We start from the raw sequence: 12,309 nt of genomic DNA, 5'->3' as shown, positions 1-12,309 counted from the left end.
CCTTCAATTCCTTTCGATCGAACAGGAGAGGTTCTGCTGGGTAGACTAGAGATTAGATACAAGGCGGTTAGGCGTTCACTTGTTGTACTGCATCAGCGGAGTAACTACGATCAAATCTATTTGTAAGTTATTCACCAGCTGATGGACGCGGATCGTCGACTGATCATCATTGAGTTGGTCTTCCGACTCAGCTCACGATGAGTACCTCATCACCTACGAAATCCCAAACTCTCCCTCCTGTCCACAACCCCAACAGTCCCAATCCCAATGCCCCCATCTTCAGACCGTCACCGGCTAGAGCCACCAGTCTGAGCGGTACCCCATTCCAATACAAGACGAGGGCGGCATCTCAGCCTGCTGGGGAGAGGATCCCACCGTCTTCGACACCTGGTTCAGGGAGAGGTAGTCCAGGTATGAACGGTACGAATGGCGTTGGAGGAGGAGCTTTCGGAGTGATTGGTGGATCAAGGACTCCAGGGAGGTTTAGTAATGCTTTGGCTGGTGGGACGCAGACGAGGGCGAATAGCTTTTCAGCCGGAGAAGTAAGGGAACCAAGGGTATTTTCTCTATATAACTATCTAGCCTAGAAGTGATGCTGATGAAATGATTTGGATTGGACGAAATAGAATACAGTACTGAATAGAACATTATCATCCCACACCGAGGAATTCTTCCCATCCCGCTCCCAATCCACCTCGCCATTCCCTACGTTTTCACCCAATTCCACCCCTTCTACCTCTCCCGCCGCTATCCGCCAACACCCCTTACCGCCCTCTCCGCCCAAGGCAGGAGCCAACTCCTCACGGTCTAGATCACAATCCTTAGCTACTGGCGTGCGTCCCACCAACATTGACAGACCGTGGTTCGGCACAATGAGTACTTTGGAAAACGTAGGGGCGTTTTCGAAAGTGGATGTCGGATGGAATATCAGTCCCAACGAAGGAAGTAACATGTCCCCATTCTCACGTGGACTGCCATCACTGGGCAATAACCCTGCAAAAGATGAGATGTATGGTAAGAATGGTGTGACCCCTTCAGGAGGAAGGTTCAAAGATGGTTTCAAACCCTCCGCAGGTCCGCCATGGGCAGCTTCCCCACCTGATACTTCAGCATTATCATCGTCAGTACATAAAGCTCTAGGAGGTGGATACGGACAAGGGCAACCCTTCACTGGTGGAATGGGAGGAAATGCATATGGAGAATCGAATGGAGGAAATAGATCAGGAGCATCATCAAGAAGACATAGTGTATCTGTCGTAGGTGGACCAGGAGGTAGAAGGGAATTTGCTTTTGGCGAACCTGGAATGGGAATCACCTCTATGAGTCCACCCTCAAGAGGTTTGTTCGGCTTTGAAAGTGATTTAGGAAACGCCTTGAGTCTGGATATTGACCAAAGCAAGAGGACAATTAGAGATGAGGAGGTGATAAGTTCAGGATCATTACCTAAATTTGGATTTGGCGAAGCAGGAATGGGACATCAGCGTATATCGTCCATCAATCGACCTAAGAATGAAGAGATTTTCCCATCGTTCGGTTCAACCCCACCTCGAGGTAGATTGGAGACTTTCGGGATACCCGGAGAACGAACTACCTCAGGTGAAAGTAACGGTAATAGCAAGAGATTTCCTCTGGAGAACGCTGCGGTCGGCTCACCAATTGCGGGACACGAAAGAATTGCGAATGGACATTCTAATGGATTGACGGGATCACCAGAAGGTACAAAAGATCTATCATTATCTACGTCAACGATCAAATCATCTACGTCTGTACCTGGACCTGGACCAGGTGCGATTGGCACACCCGGTGCAGGACCCCAACCACCACCATCGTTCATTCCAGGTCAATCACCGTATCCTATCGGTGCTAGACCATATGGTAATCTTCCTCCCCCTCCACCTGGTGGACCCACACCGGGACTGGGACTGATGAATAATGGGTCACCAGGTCAAGGTATGTTAGGTGGACTAAGTGGATTTGGTAGACCCCCTCTTCCTCCTCAGGGGTACTATGGTATGCCTCCTAACAGACCTCCGCCAGGCGTTCAAGGATATAATGGACCAGGGCCGGGACATTCGTTACCACCACTCCCGCCACCTGGATCAGCGTACGTAGGAGGTGGATCGTACTCGAACCAACCACCTCCTCCATTCTATCCTAACAACTCACCACCTCAACCTACCTCTCCATCATTCTCTACTTTATCATTGTCTGATTTGGGTAAAGGGATTCCACTGGGTTCACTGGCAATAACGACACCACTTTACATAGTTACTTTCAAAGCTGGTCGAAGGGATATCTATTATTGTCCTGATCCTACATTGTTAATTTCGAATGGGGACAAAGTAATTGTCGAAGCTGATAGAGGAAGTGATCTCGGTACGGTCATATATGATCAACTTACACCGAACGATATCAGAGACTGGCAAGAAAGACAAGCTACTGCAGCGTTACTGTCTGGTGCAAGTCAACATCAACCTCCTGGTCTGGCTGTATCTGGTCAATTACCACAGCAACAGCAAGTACAACAACAAAAGCGATTGTCCGGTGAATTTGGTGTACCTCCTGAACTTTCTAATATGGATTTAGATGGGTTGTTAAGTGGTTGTGGACCGTCGGGACAACCTGATTTAGCGGGAAGTACGATTGTGAGAGGACCGTTGGCTAAGGAGTTGACACCCAAGAGGATATTCGCGAAGAGCAGTCAAGGGATTGAAGAGCAGAAGTGAGTGATGATGCCCTCTTACATGTCAATGATGATCCCATTGTCAATGTTACTGCCTATCAGACAGAACAAAGTATAAATTGAGAACGTTTGCAAGCTAACTCCGCGCGGTTTCGCTTACTTATGTGTAGTCGTATGAGAGAAAAGTTGAATGACGAGTATGAAGCGATGATGATTTGTCGTGAGAAGGTCATGCAGAGAGGATTACCTATGCAAATTGTCGATGCGGAATATCAATGGTGAGTAACTGATCTCATACTCATGGACAAGGGTCTGGGTTGAAGTAGAGGTGATCGATTGATCAATATGCTGACAATGTTTTGTGTGGGCTTTTGGGTTATAGGGATCGACGAAAACTCACTTTCTACTTCAAAGCCGATAAGAGAGTCGATTTTCGAGACTTGACAAAAGAGAATTTCAGGATTTTCAAGGTTAGTCTGGGTTTGGTTTTTTGTTCCTCTGTCATTTCTAGATGTTGTCAAGGATGCTGATCGTTGTGTGGATGCGAATATAGTCAAGGATCTGGATGTCTATGGTTCCTAAAGATGGTAAGTTAAGATCAAAATCGACTAACGTCAATGAGCTGACACTATGATATTGTCTATTGCGAACAGATCCGAGGGGATAGGATCTGTAATTCGACGAACCCATAACATGACTTAGTATAGTTTATGAAGAGAAGAGGTAGATGGTAAGATATATATATAAGTTTGAGTACACCAGAAAAATAAACAAGGAAAAGACAGGACGAAAGAAAGTTAAATTGTAAGATATAATAACGCACACAAAGTATACATTTGGATTGAAATTGAAGATTGATGCTGAGAATGAAGATAAAAAGAATTAGAAATACTTGTATTATTACATTTTCTCTGCAGGTGCGTGTATATATGTATATAAGTATATAATGGTATTTAAAGAGAAAAGAGAAATACAATTTGATATATGTCAAAGAGAAGATGAAGTTTGAGATGAAGATGGAGATTGAGATGTATTATTAGGTTTCTTCACAATTCACACATTCAAAGATTGATAATTGCAACAGTAGTCTCAGCGATCAGAGATGCCATGGAATTATAGTAACATCGCCTTGCTTTTTGGCTTTCTTGATCATGGGGTTCATACGAATTAATGAACCAACATACAAATATTCATATGTTGATATGATATAGATGAATATATGAAGGATATCGACGTTTTTTCTCCGATGCGTTATATACCAGCATGACCTATACCCAACCCTGTCGATCCTCTCAGATCACTCGTTTGTCTCTGTACTCCAGCCTGACCTTGCTGCTGCGGATTGAGATTAGGTGTACCTGCACCTGCTGTGGAAGGTGTCGAGGGAACTGGGGTGGTGGGTTTGATGGTACGGATTTGGAATGTACCTTCGAAATGGAAACATGAGGTTAGTACCGATGTAAGGTAATAGGGAAGGGGCAGAAGACGGAGACATGAGGGCGTATAAAAGGACCACGGGGAACTAAGAAAGGAGAGGGGAGAGTGAGGTCAACTCACATTGGGGTAATCCACTTGATTCGGCTGTCACAACGGCGTTCATACCTAATCTGACTAATGCACCTTGTAACAAAGCTTGGGGGAATAAGAGGTGCTATGATAAAGATCCAATAAACGAGCCATCAGAAAAACAAATCCTATAAATGATGAGATAAGATATTCTTGAATATATCAAGTCAGCTTACAGATTTAGCAATCTCGATATCGTTCGAGGAGCCTTTATAGGTTGATAGAGGTATGAGAGGGGGGAATGAATGAGATTGGAGTACGAATATTCCCTGTAGAACCATAATTAGCACCCTGTGTCGAGAAGAAAGGTTCGACTCTATGTTTGGAAGATCACTTAAATCACCTTATGATTCGTACGTAGATTATCGATCTGTTTCGAATACACATATAAGAACAGATCCTTACATATGAATTTGATGATATCCAAGTGAGTTGCCAAAGGTGGTCTTGCCAGTGTCAACCTGAGTTGACCAACAACATCAGCAATAGGCTGCGCGAAGATACAGCTATGACGTACTTTTCAGCAATATGACCACCGACCATCAATCCAACTCTCTCAACCTTCCTGACCAGCTCATCCTCTACGAGCTTCTCCTCTTCATCCTCAATCTGCTTGCCCTTCCCTTTCTCTAAAGGCGGTAATAACCCCTCAGACCTTAGGGAATCCTCCTGCTCCCTCTTTCTCCGTATCACATGCCTTGATGAGTCTCTAAGCAGGTCGAGGACATTCGGTAAGAGGTAATTTGGTAACTGCGAGTCGATGAGTACCGGAGCGGGGTTGGCTAGTTGATGGAGTGCCGGTGGGATTGAGGGTGGGACGGGGAGGTGGGTCGACGAAGTTGAAGGGCGGGATGACATTGTATCTCTTTTGACAAGGTCTGCTTCTTCGTTGGTTCTTAGATTTGAAAGCTGGTCTGCTTATAGGTACAGATTTATCGTGACGTTTGACGCTATTCACGAGTGAGAGTATGCGATCAGGTCATCGAGACGAGACTGATAACGATAACGCTGGTACCGTAGGACGGGGGGGATGACGTGACGTGGCATACTTCGGATTGATCTGATTGATCATGATTACGCGTAACTGTAATTGGGACCTGACCTGACCTTGGCAAAGTGCAAGTCACGATTCATTGATGATGATGATGAGGATGAGGACGAGCATGATATCAACCTGTCAGACACTTCAACCCTCACCAATACAAGCATAGCCATCAGCCACTACACTCTTTCAGAATCTTGTCAACGACTACTCATCGTAACGAACCATAAACGAAATTAGGACACGCGCCTCGGACCGTAGGGGACGTCCATTGTCTACGCTCTCCACACCAAAGCATCTTATGTCTTGAGGTTAACAATAACGAACACAAGTAACTCATCACCTCAACGCAAGCCCTATCACCTCGATTCCTCTGATCTGCACAACTCGATCATATAACCCACCATGCCGATGCCAGGAGAGAGGTTCCTCCCCTCCTCTCTCAACCCATTCTCACGATCATCCGGTTCCGGTTCTGGTTCAGGTGGAGACCAAGCCCAACCGCAGGCATCCTCGTCGTCCTCTAGATCTTCAATCTTACAGCCTATCCCGTTCACCGGTTCTTCAAACTTACCCCCTACAGATCCTCATAAAGCTCTATCCGAGCTATTGGCCACCGCGCATCTACAAAGGGACAATAAGATATCCAATTCAGTCAAGGCAGCCTTGATCAGAAGCTTGTTTCAAAGTATATGGCAAAGATCAGACTGGATAAAATACTTCTTACCTACCACTATCAACTCATCTGATGCAGGAAGCTCGCCGGAGAAGGTAGATCTGAAAATACCGAGTTTTGGGAATTTGAATGATTGGTTGATCAATGATCTTCAAGATAATTTACCTTCACCTAAAACGTGGAGTCTAAGTGCAGCTCAAGATAAGCTAGATGAGATCTATAAATCTAAAGGTCATAGGTCATTTAAGAAAGTGAGGAATGGGACGATATGTGGGAAAGTGTTCAATCGATTTGATAGGACGTTCACCTGCAAGTGAGTACTGACCTCGTTAAAATCCTCATCCTGAACCACACTATCAGAATACTAACAAGTCTTGTTTGTGATCTTCCAGGACATGCGCTATAAATCCTTCTGTCGTGCTCTGTGCGGAATGTTTCCATTCATCTGATCACGAAGGGCATGAAGTCTTGTTCGGACAATCATATTCGTTTTCTGCATCTTGCGATTGTGGTGATCCATCAGCATGGAAAACCGACCCTCCATCATGTAAAGGATGTTCACATCATCCGCCTCTATCGGAGGGTGAAAAACCAATACAAACATTAAAGTATGAAATACCGGATAACCTTCTTTTGGCAATTCATCGTACAATCGTAATGGTCTTGGAATTTATCATACAAACATTACAACATTCCTTGATTCCCTCCGAGTATGGTCATTTACCGAAGACGGAGGAAGAGATGCGTAATTCGGAACAACCTACGGGCGAAATGAAAGAAAGGAGGGATAAGGGACCGTGGAGCGTGGTGATGTGGCAAGATGAGAAACACGTTTCGAGAGAAGTGGCTAGACAACTTAGAGATGCTCTGGGAATCAAATGGGAAGTAGCGGAACAATGGGTTAGGGAAGTGGACGAAGTGGTGAGTGGACTTGCGTTATTACTCTTCTTCCCTTCCTCCTTCCTTCCATCTTTTTTCTCCTTCAATACCCCCTCCCTCTGCCCCCCCATTTGCCCTTCCGCCATTTTCCCCCTTCCGCCTCCTTCTCTCTCCTTATATAATCATAATCTACGCAGATTGGGAGATGTATTTACTTACGTAGGCGATGTAATCATTCACTAACGAGCCTTTTTCGCCTATCCAGGGCCGCAAAATTGTTCTGGTCTCATCGAACCCTATAATAGCCTTCCACGGAGCGAGCATGATCCAGCAAATCGACGCTCCTGTCTCATTACGTCTTGCCTCAGACTCATTTAAGGAAGAACTTGTCGGACTCTTGATATCTTGGCTATACGATATGGTCCAATCGACAATCGATGGAGACGATACAGTGTTCAAGAGGATGTTAGCGAAAGCTCTGTACGAACCGAGGTTAAGAAACGCTGGTGTGGGTGCGGGAACTCCTTTAGCCCCAGATCTGAAAGATCTTGAATGGGGTAAAATTATGGGCGGTCATGATACGAGAAGAATCGATTGGTTGTTACAGTTAGATTCTAGATTATGGAAGAAAGCCAAATGGGAGATGAGGCAGATATACTGCTCGGTGTTATTGTTTGATCAGGATGTGAGAAAGGATTTGGGTGAGTTTGGTCATGCACCAACATTTAGTAGTTACCCAAACTAATGATATCAACTTCAGCCTCACGATTCGCAATCAATTATCCACGGTTGGTCGAACATTACATCTTCCAAGAACGGGAACTGGATACGAATATCATCTATTCATCGGCTTACCTCATCTTCACCAATGGAGCTGTTTGTGTACATGCCACAGCCAAAGGCCAATTGTACAACAACGTAATCAGTGTTGCCCACGCATGGTTCACTGGGCAAAATATCAAGACTGACGGTTGCGATCGACTGGTCATTCCTCCTCTTCATTTCGATCCTACGGATAATTCAGCCAAAGGTCGCATGGATACCGATGCACCTGCATTCAGGAATAAGAAAGGCCTGGCTTTACTTGGTCATCTTAGAAGTATGGTTCGACATCCAGAAATGAGGAAACTCATCGTTCGACAACCCCAGTTATTCAACCGAGCTTTATTGTTCATCAATATGTTTGTAGGATTACAACCTCAGAAAAGGGAACAGACCGAACACGTAGAATACGAAGTCGACTGGTACAAATCTTTCATCATCTTACCGGACATGTCTAAACTCTGTCGAGAACTTGGAGAAGTGTTCTTGAGCGGAACGATAGATAATGTCTTGGGATCTATGGCGGTGGTGGTCAACAGGATATTAACCGATATGATGTTGATGTCCAACACTTTGGATAAAGAGAAATATCAAAGACCGGTTGAACATGATGTTCAAGATGTTTTATATAAAAACTCAAGATTCTCACTCATCAAACAATCTGTCACTCGCATAGAAGCTTTCAGTTTCCACCATTATTTGAATTACCTCTTGGCAGAAATGGTCAAATCGTTTGGGAAACATCTTGGCCAGTTGAACGATGACATCAGCACTTCATCCTTGAGGGGGTTGAATTTCAGGCAGATAATGGAGAAATTCGTGTTGAGAGCTCAGAATCAGAGTGATAGTGAGAGGATGAAGTTGATGATCATCGAATGGTCAATCCAAAGTAAGTCTACATCTCCCGTCAGGTTTTCCAGAGAATTTCGTCCATTCATGTACGGCGCTCGTGATGTCATCAGAGAAAGAACATTCAGCTGATGCTGTGGCCTTTCTAGCACACGTGGTGCTCTCGCAGATCCGTGCTGATATGTGGAAGAAGAACGGCGCTGCGATGAGAATGCAGCACCACCATTATCGAGAAATGACCCTCAGAGAGGCAACACTCGATCAAGATTTCTTCCTATTACAGTTTGGTCTATGTATCATTGATCCTCTCAAGTTCATGGTCGCTATGATAGATCGATTCGGCCTATCGCCGTGGTTCAGAGGTAACCCGAAGAATCCAGATATCTGGTTGTCCCACGCTACCGAACCAAAACAACGTATCAACCTCCTTGAAGATTTCTTACTGCTGGTCATCCACCTTGTGACATATCCAGCTATCGTCGATGGTTGGTCGAGAGACAAGATAACGCGAAAACACATCATACACCAACTTGCAGTTCAACCTTTGACTTATTACGAAATCTACAAGAAGCTACCTGAAAGAAGTCAAGAGGGAAGCGTGACGCCCATCCTGAGATCAGTTGCCGATTTTAGAGAACCAACTGAATCTGCTCCTGGACAATACTCCCTCAAAGACGAACTGTACGACGAAGTCGATCCATACTGGCACTACTATACCAAGAACGACCAGCGTGGAGCTATGGACAAGCTCATCGCTAGAGCAAAGAAACGTAATCCATCGGTGGAAGATCCCTTCATCTTGCCCAGACCCCTCGAACTTCCTCCTGCCGAGCACCCATTCTCCAACATTGGCGACTTCCTCCACACGAACGTCGTCAGCGACTTGGTCTACTGGACGTTATCGCATTGTCTACATATGGGCGATCCCGATCGATGGGCTTTGATTGTTCATGCCGCCATGCCAGCTGAATCGAAAGCTGCACCGGTTATACCTACCTGGGACTTTGTGCTTGACTATTCTCTCCACCTCGCTATGATAGCTCTATCGGTTGCTCCGAGTCAATTCGCTGAAGCCTCACTTCAAATTAAAGGAGCTGACGGTGATCATTCGACTTTCCAGAATTTATGGATAATGCAAACTCAGTCGGCATACAAGCCATACAAGGCGAGGGTTGACTATATATTAGAAACGATAGTGAAACACCTACCAGCTGAATATACCGTCGACTATCGTGCAAATAGGGAAGCCGAATCGTTATTACAGCTTTCCTCACCTGCGAAACCTGATCCGAAAGCTGCTGCCGCTGCAAGGCAGAAGGCAATCATGGCTGCGTTCGCAAAGCAGCAACAAAACTTTGTAGCTATGATGGAAGAGGAAAGTGGTGACGAAGACGAGTCAATGGCGGAAGATACTGATATGGATCAAGATGGAGTCCACGCTGAGAACGAAACGTATGGACAATGTATAGTCTGTCAAGAAGATATAACCTCAAGAGCTCCTGGTGGTATGTTGGCTCTTCTCCAACCTAGTCGAACGATTCGAGAAGCGGTCCACGATAGAGATTGGTTCGAAGAGTCTCTTCAAACTCCAACAAGCCTGGATAAACCGACTAGATACCACCGATTCGCTTACGAGGATGGTGATCGAGCTGAACCAATCTCAACACAAGGTTATCCTAGCACAGCTCTGAAATTCGGAATTCACATGTCTGCGTGCAGTCACTTCATGCACGATCAATGTATGTCGAATTACTTCGAAGCTACCAAGACTCGACATACACAACAAGTCCAGAGACATCATCCTGAAAATGCTGTACGTTTAGAATACATGTGTCCCCTGTGTAAATCACTCGGAAACGTCTTAATACCCGTTGAACCCAGTATGACACCCAGGAAACCTGCTGTTGTCCTCAAGAAGGAAGGAGAGAAATTACCTAGTTTGTCAGTGACTATACGGAAAGTATCGAGTGAGGGTTTACTTCGAGTGGCGGATAGTCAGAGGATATGGGATCATCATTTCGAAACCGGTGAAGTGATACCTTGGTTCTCCGATTGTATGTTCTCGGTTCATTCATTGGATCACGCTCATCGAAGAGGACATATGAAAAGTACTTCTCGAATGGCTGATCGAATGCGGGGATTGATCCGACCTCTATCTGAACAATCTCATCGTATTCGAGGTAAGAAGACTCACATGTACTTGCCCGACGATATGGTTGGATATACCGTTTCGATGGCTGAAATAACCCAACGTGGACTTGGTGGACCAACGACTATAAATGGAAAAGAAGTATTATCGGTCGCAGAGCAAATACCGGAATTGTCAATGAAATTAATCAAGAAATTGATTTGGTTGTTACAATTAGAATTAGATTTATACTTCGGACCTGGATTCGATAGAACTGCGCTGAGAGTAGGAATCTTCGCTAGATTCTTGCCTGATTGGTATAGGTCTTCGACATTACCTTCACCACTCTTACTTCGTAAACCGCTCGGTATGGTCATTGAAACCGCCGCAATCGCACCTGACTTATTACAATCGGTGATCGTTATGGCTTATTATGCTGAATTGATCAGATCAATGTTCGGATTAGCCTTATCAATCAAGAGAAGTTGTATATCCTCTTCAGCGACCAATTCATCATCAAGCTCTTACAAGATGCTCCAACCTTCGTCACGGTCAATCCCACCGGAAGATCCAACTGTACAAGATGCCCTCGAACTATTTACGGGAATCAAACCTATAATGTTATCGATCCTACGAAATGCTGGACCTTTCGCCGACGCCGAGTCGATCGTCAATATGGTCCCTGATGAGATGCTAGCGAAATTGGTATATTCACATACACTACCTTTCCTCCGAAGAGCAGCAATCATCTATAATGCCGTGTCGGGATCATACCCCATGATGACTCCCGAGACTTTAGATACTCTCAAAACACCTGGTATATGTGAATACAGAAGGTTGTTGACCTTGTTGGGGATCCCTTCACCTCATGATACGCTTCGTGATCCATCAACGACCGAAACGCCAATCGTAGCTAGATGGTTAACCCAGTGGGCCTCGCAGGGACGGATCATCCCGTCTTTGGAATATCCAGGAACATACGAATTAGTGAGATTACCTACCAAGTGGGAAACGCTGGTATTGGACTATCAGAATAGGAAGTGCTCGAGATGTAAGACAAAACCTACCTACCCTGCGTTATGTCTTTTCTGCGGGGAGATGGTTTGTCTAGGAGGGGATTGTTGTTCGGTTGGAGAGGAGGGAGAATGCAATTTACATATGAGAGAGTGAGTCGAGAATATGCCATGAGTATAATGCAGTATCAAAAGCTGATATGATTGATGTGGCGGTAATAGGTGCGGTGCGGTAGTAGGAATGTTCGTAGATATACGAAGATGGATCATACTTTATTTGTATGCTGGTTCAGGAAGTTTCGGTCATATGCCTTATCTGGATGAACATGGAGAATTGGATATTTCCATGAGGTGAGTTGACTCTAATCTCATTCATCTTTGATCTCCAATCGTGAATATGAAAATCTCAATCTGCTACGAGGTCGATGCTGATCATTCTTGGTACTTTAGACGAGGACATAGACAATACGTCCATATTGGTCGATTGGACGAACTTCGAAAAGCCACTTGGCTAATGCATAATATACCTCATTTGACAGCTAGGAGGCTGGAGCTGACTTCTGATGGGGGTGGTTGGGGATGTTTATAGTGTGGATGCTACAAGTATGGTCTCTTGTAGGGTTGATCAAACCGGAACATAGAGAACAAGTT

General features: G+C 45.0%; 3 protein-coding genes across 3 annotated transcripts; 2 read left to right on the top strand and 1 right to left on the bottom strand.

Moving 5' to 3' along the window:
- Window positions 1-197: 197 nt before the first annotated feature.
- On the top strand, window positions 198-3,350 carry L199_006305 (uncharacterized protein; the record flags this gene model as incomplete). Its single annotated transcript, XM_064892005.1, has 6 exons — window positions 198-557; window positions 627-2,722; window positions 2,854-2,961; window positions 3,066-3,153; window positions 3,237-3,270; window positions 3,337-3,350. The coding sequence occupies 6 exons, from the start codon at window positions 198-200 to the stop codon at window positions 3,348-3,350; spliced, it is 2,700 nt and encodes an 899-aa protein (XP_064748077.1).
- Window positions 3,351-3,934: 584 nt separating this feature from the next.
- On the bottom strand, window positions 3,935-5,107 carry L199_006304 (uncharacterized protein; the record flags this gene model as incomplete). The annotated part of the gene is made up of 5 exons (XM_064892004.1): window positions 3,935-4,110; window positions 4,241-4,334; window positions 4,426-4,518; window positions 4,593-4,710; window positions 4,767-5,107. 5 exons carry the CDS (start codon window positions 5,105-5,107, stop codon window positions 3,935-3,937), a joined length of 822 nt encoding a protein of 273 aa, XP_064748076.1.
- A 589-nt stretch (window positions 5,108-5,696) lies between these two features.
- On the top strand, window positions 5,697-12,247 carry L199_006303 (uncharacterized protein; the record flags this gene model as incomplete). Its single annotated transcript, XM_064892003.1, has 7 exons — window positions 5,697-6,280; window positions 6,360-6,888; window positions 7,112-7,547; window positions 7,607-8,557; window positions 8,667-11,811; window positions 11,881-12,009; window positions 12,109-12,247. The coding sequence occupies 7 exons, from the start codon at window positions 5,697-5,699 to the stop codon at window positions 12,245-12,247; spliced, it is 5,913 nt and encodes a 1,970-aa protein (XP_064748075.1).
- Between the last annotated feature and the right edge of the window lie 62 nt (window positions 12,248-12,309).

This window comes from Kwoniella botswanensis, chromosome 1 (assembly GCF_036426115.1).
Source record: "Kwoniella botswanensis chromosome 1, complete sequence".
NCBI classification, from domain to species: Eukaryota; Fungi; Basidiomycota; class Tremellomycetes; order Tremellales; family Cryptococcaceae; genus Kwoniella; species Kwoniella botswanensis.
This window is presented reverse-complemented; position numbering and strand designations above follow the sequence as displayed.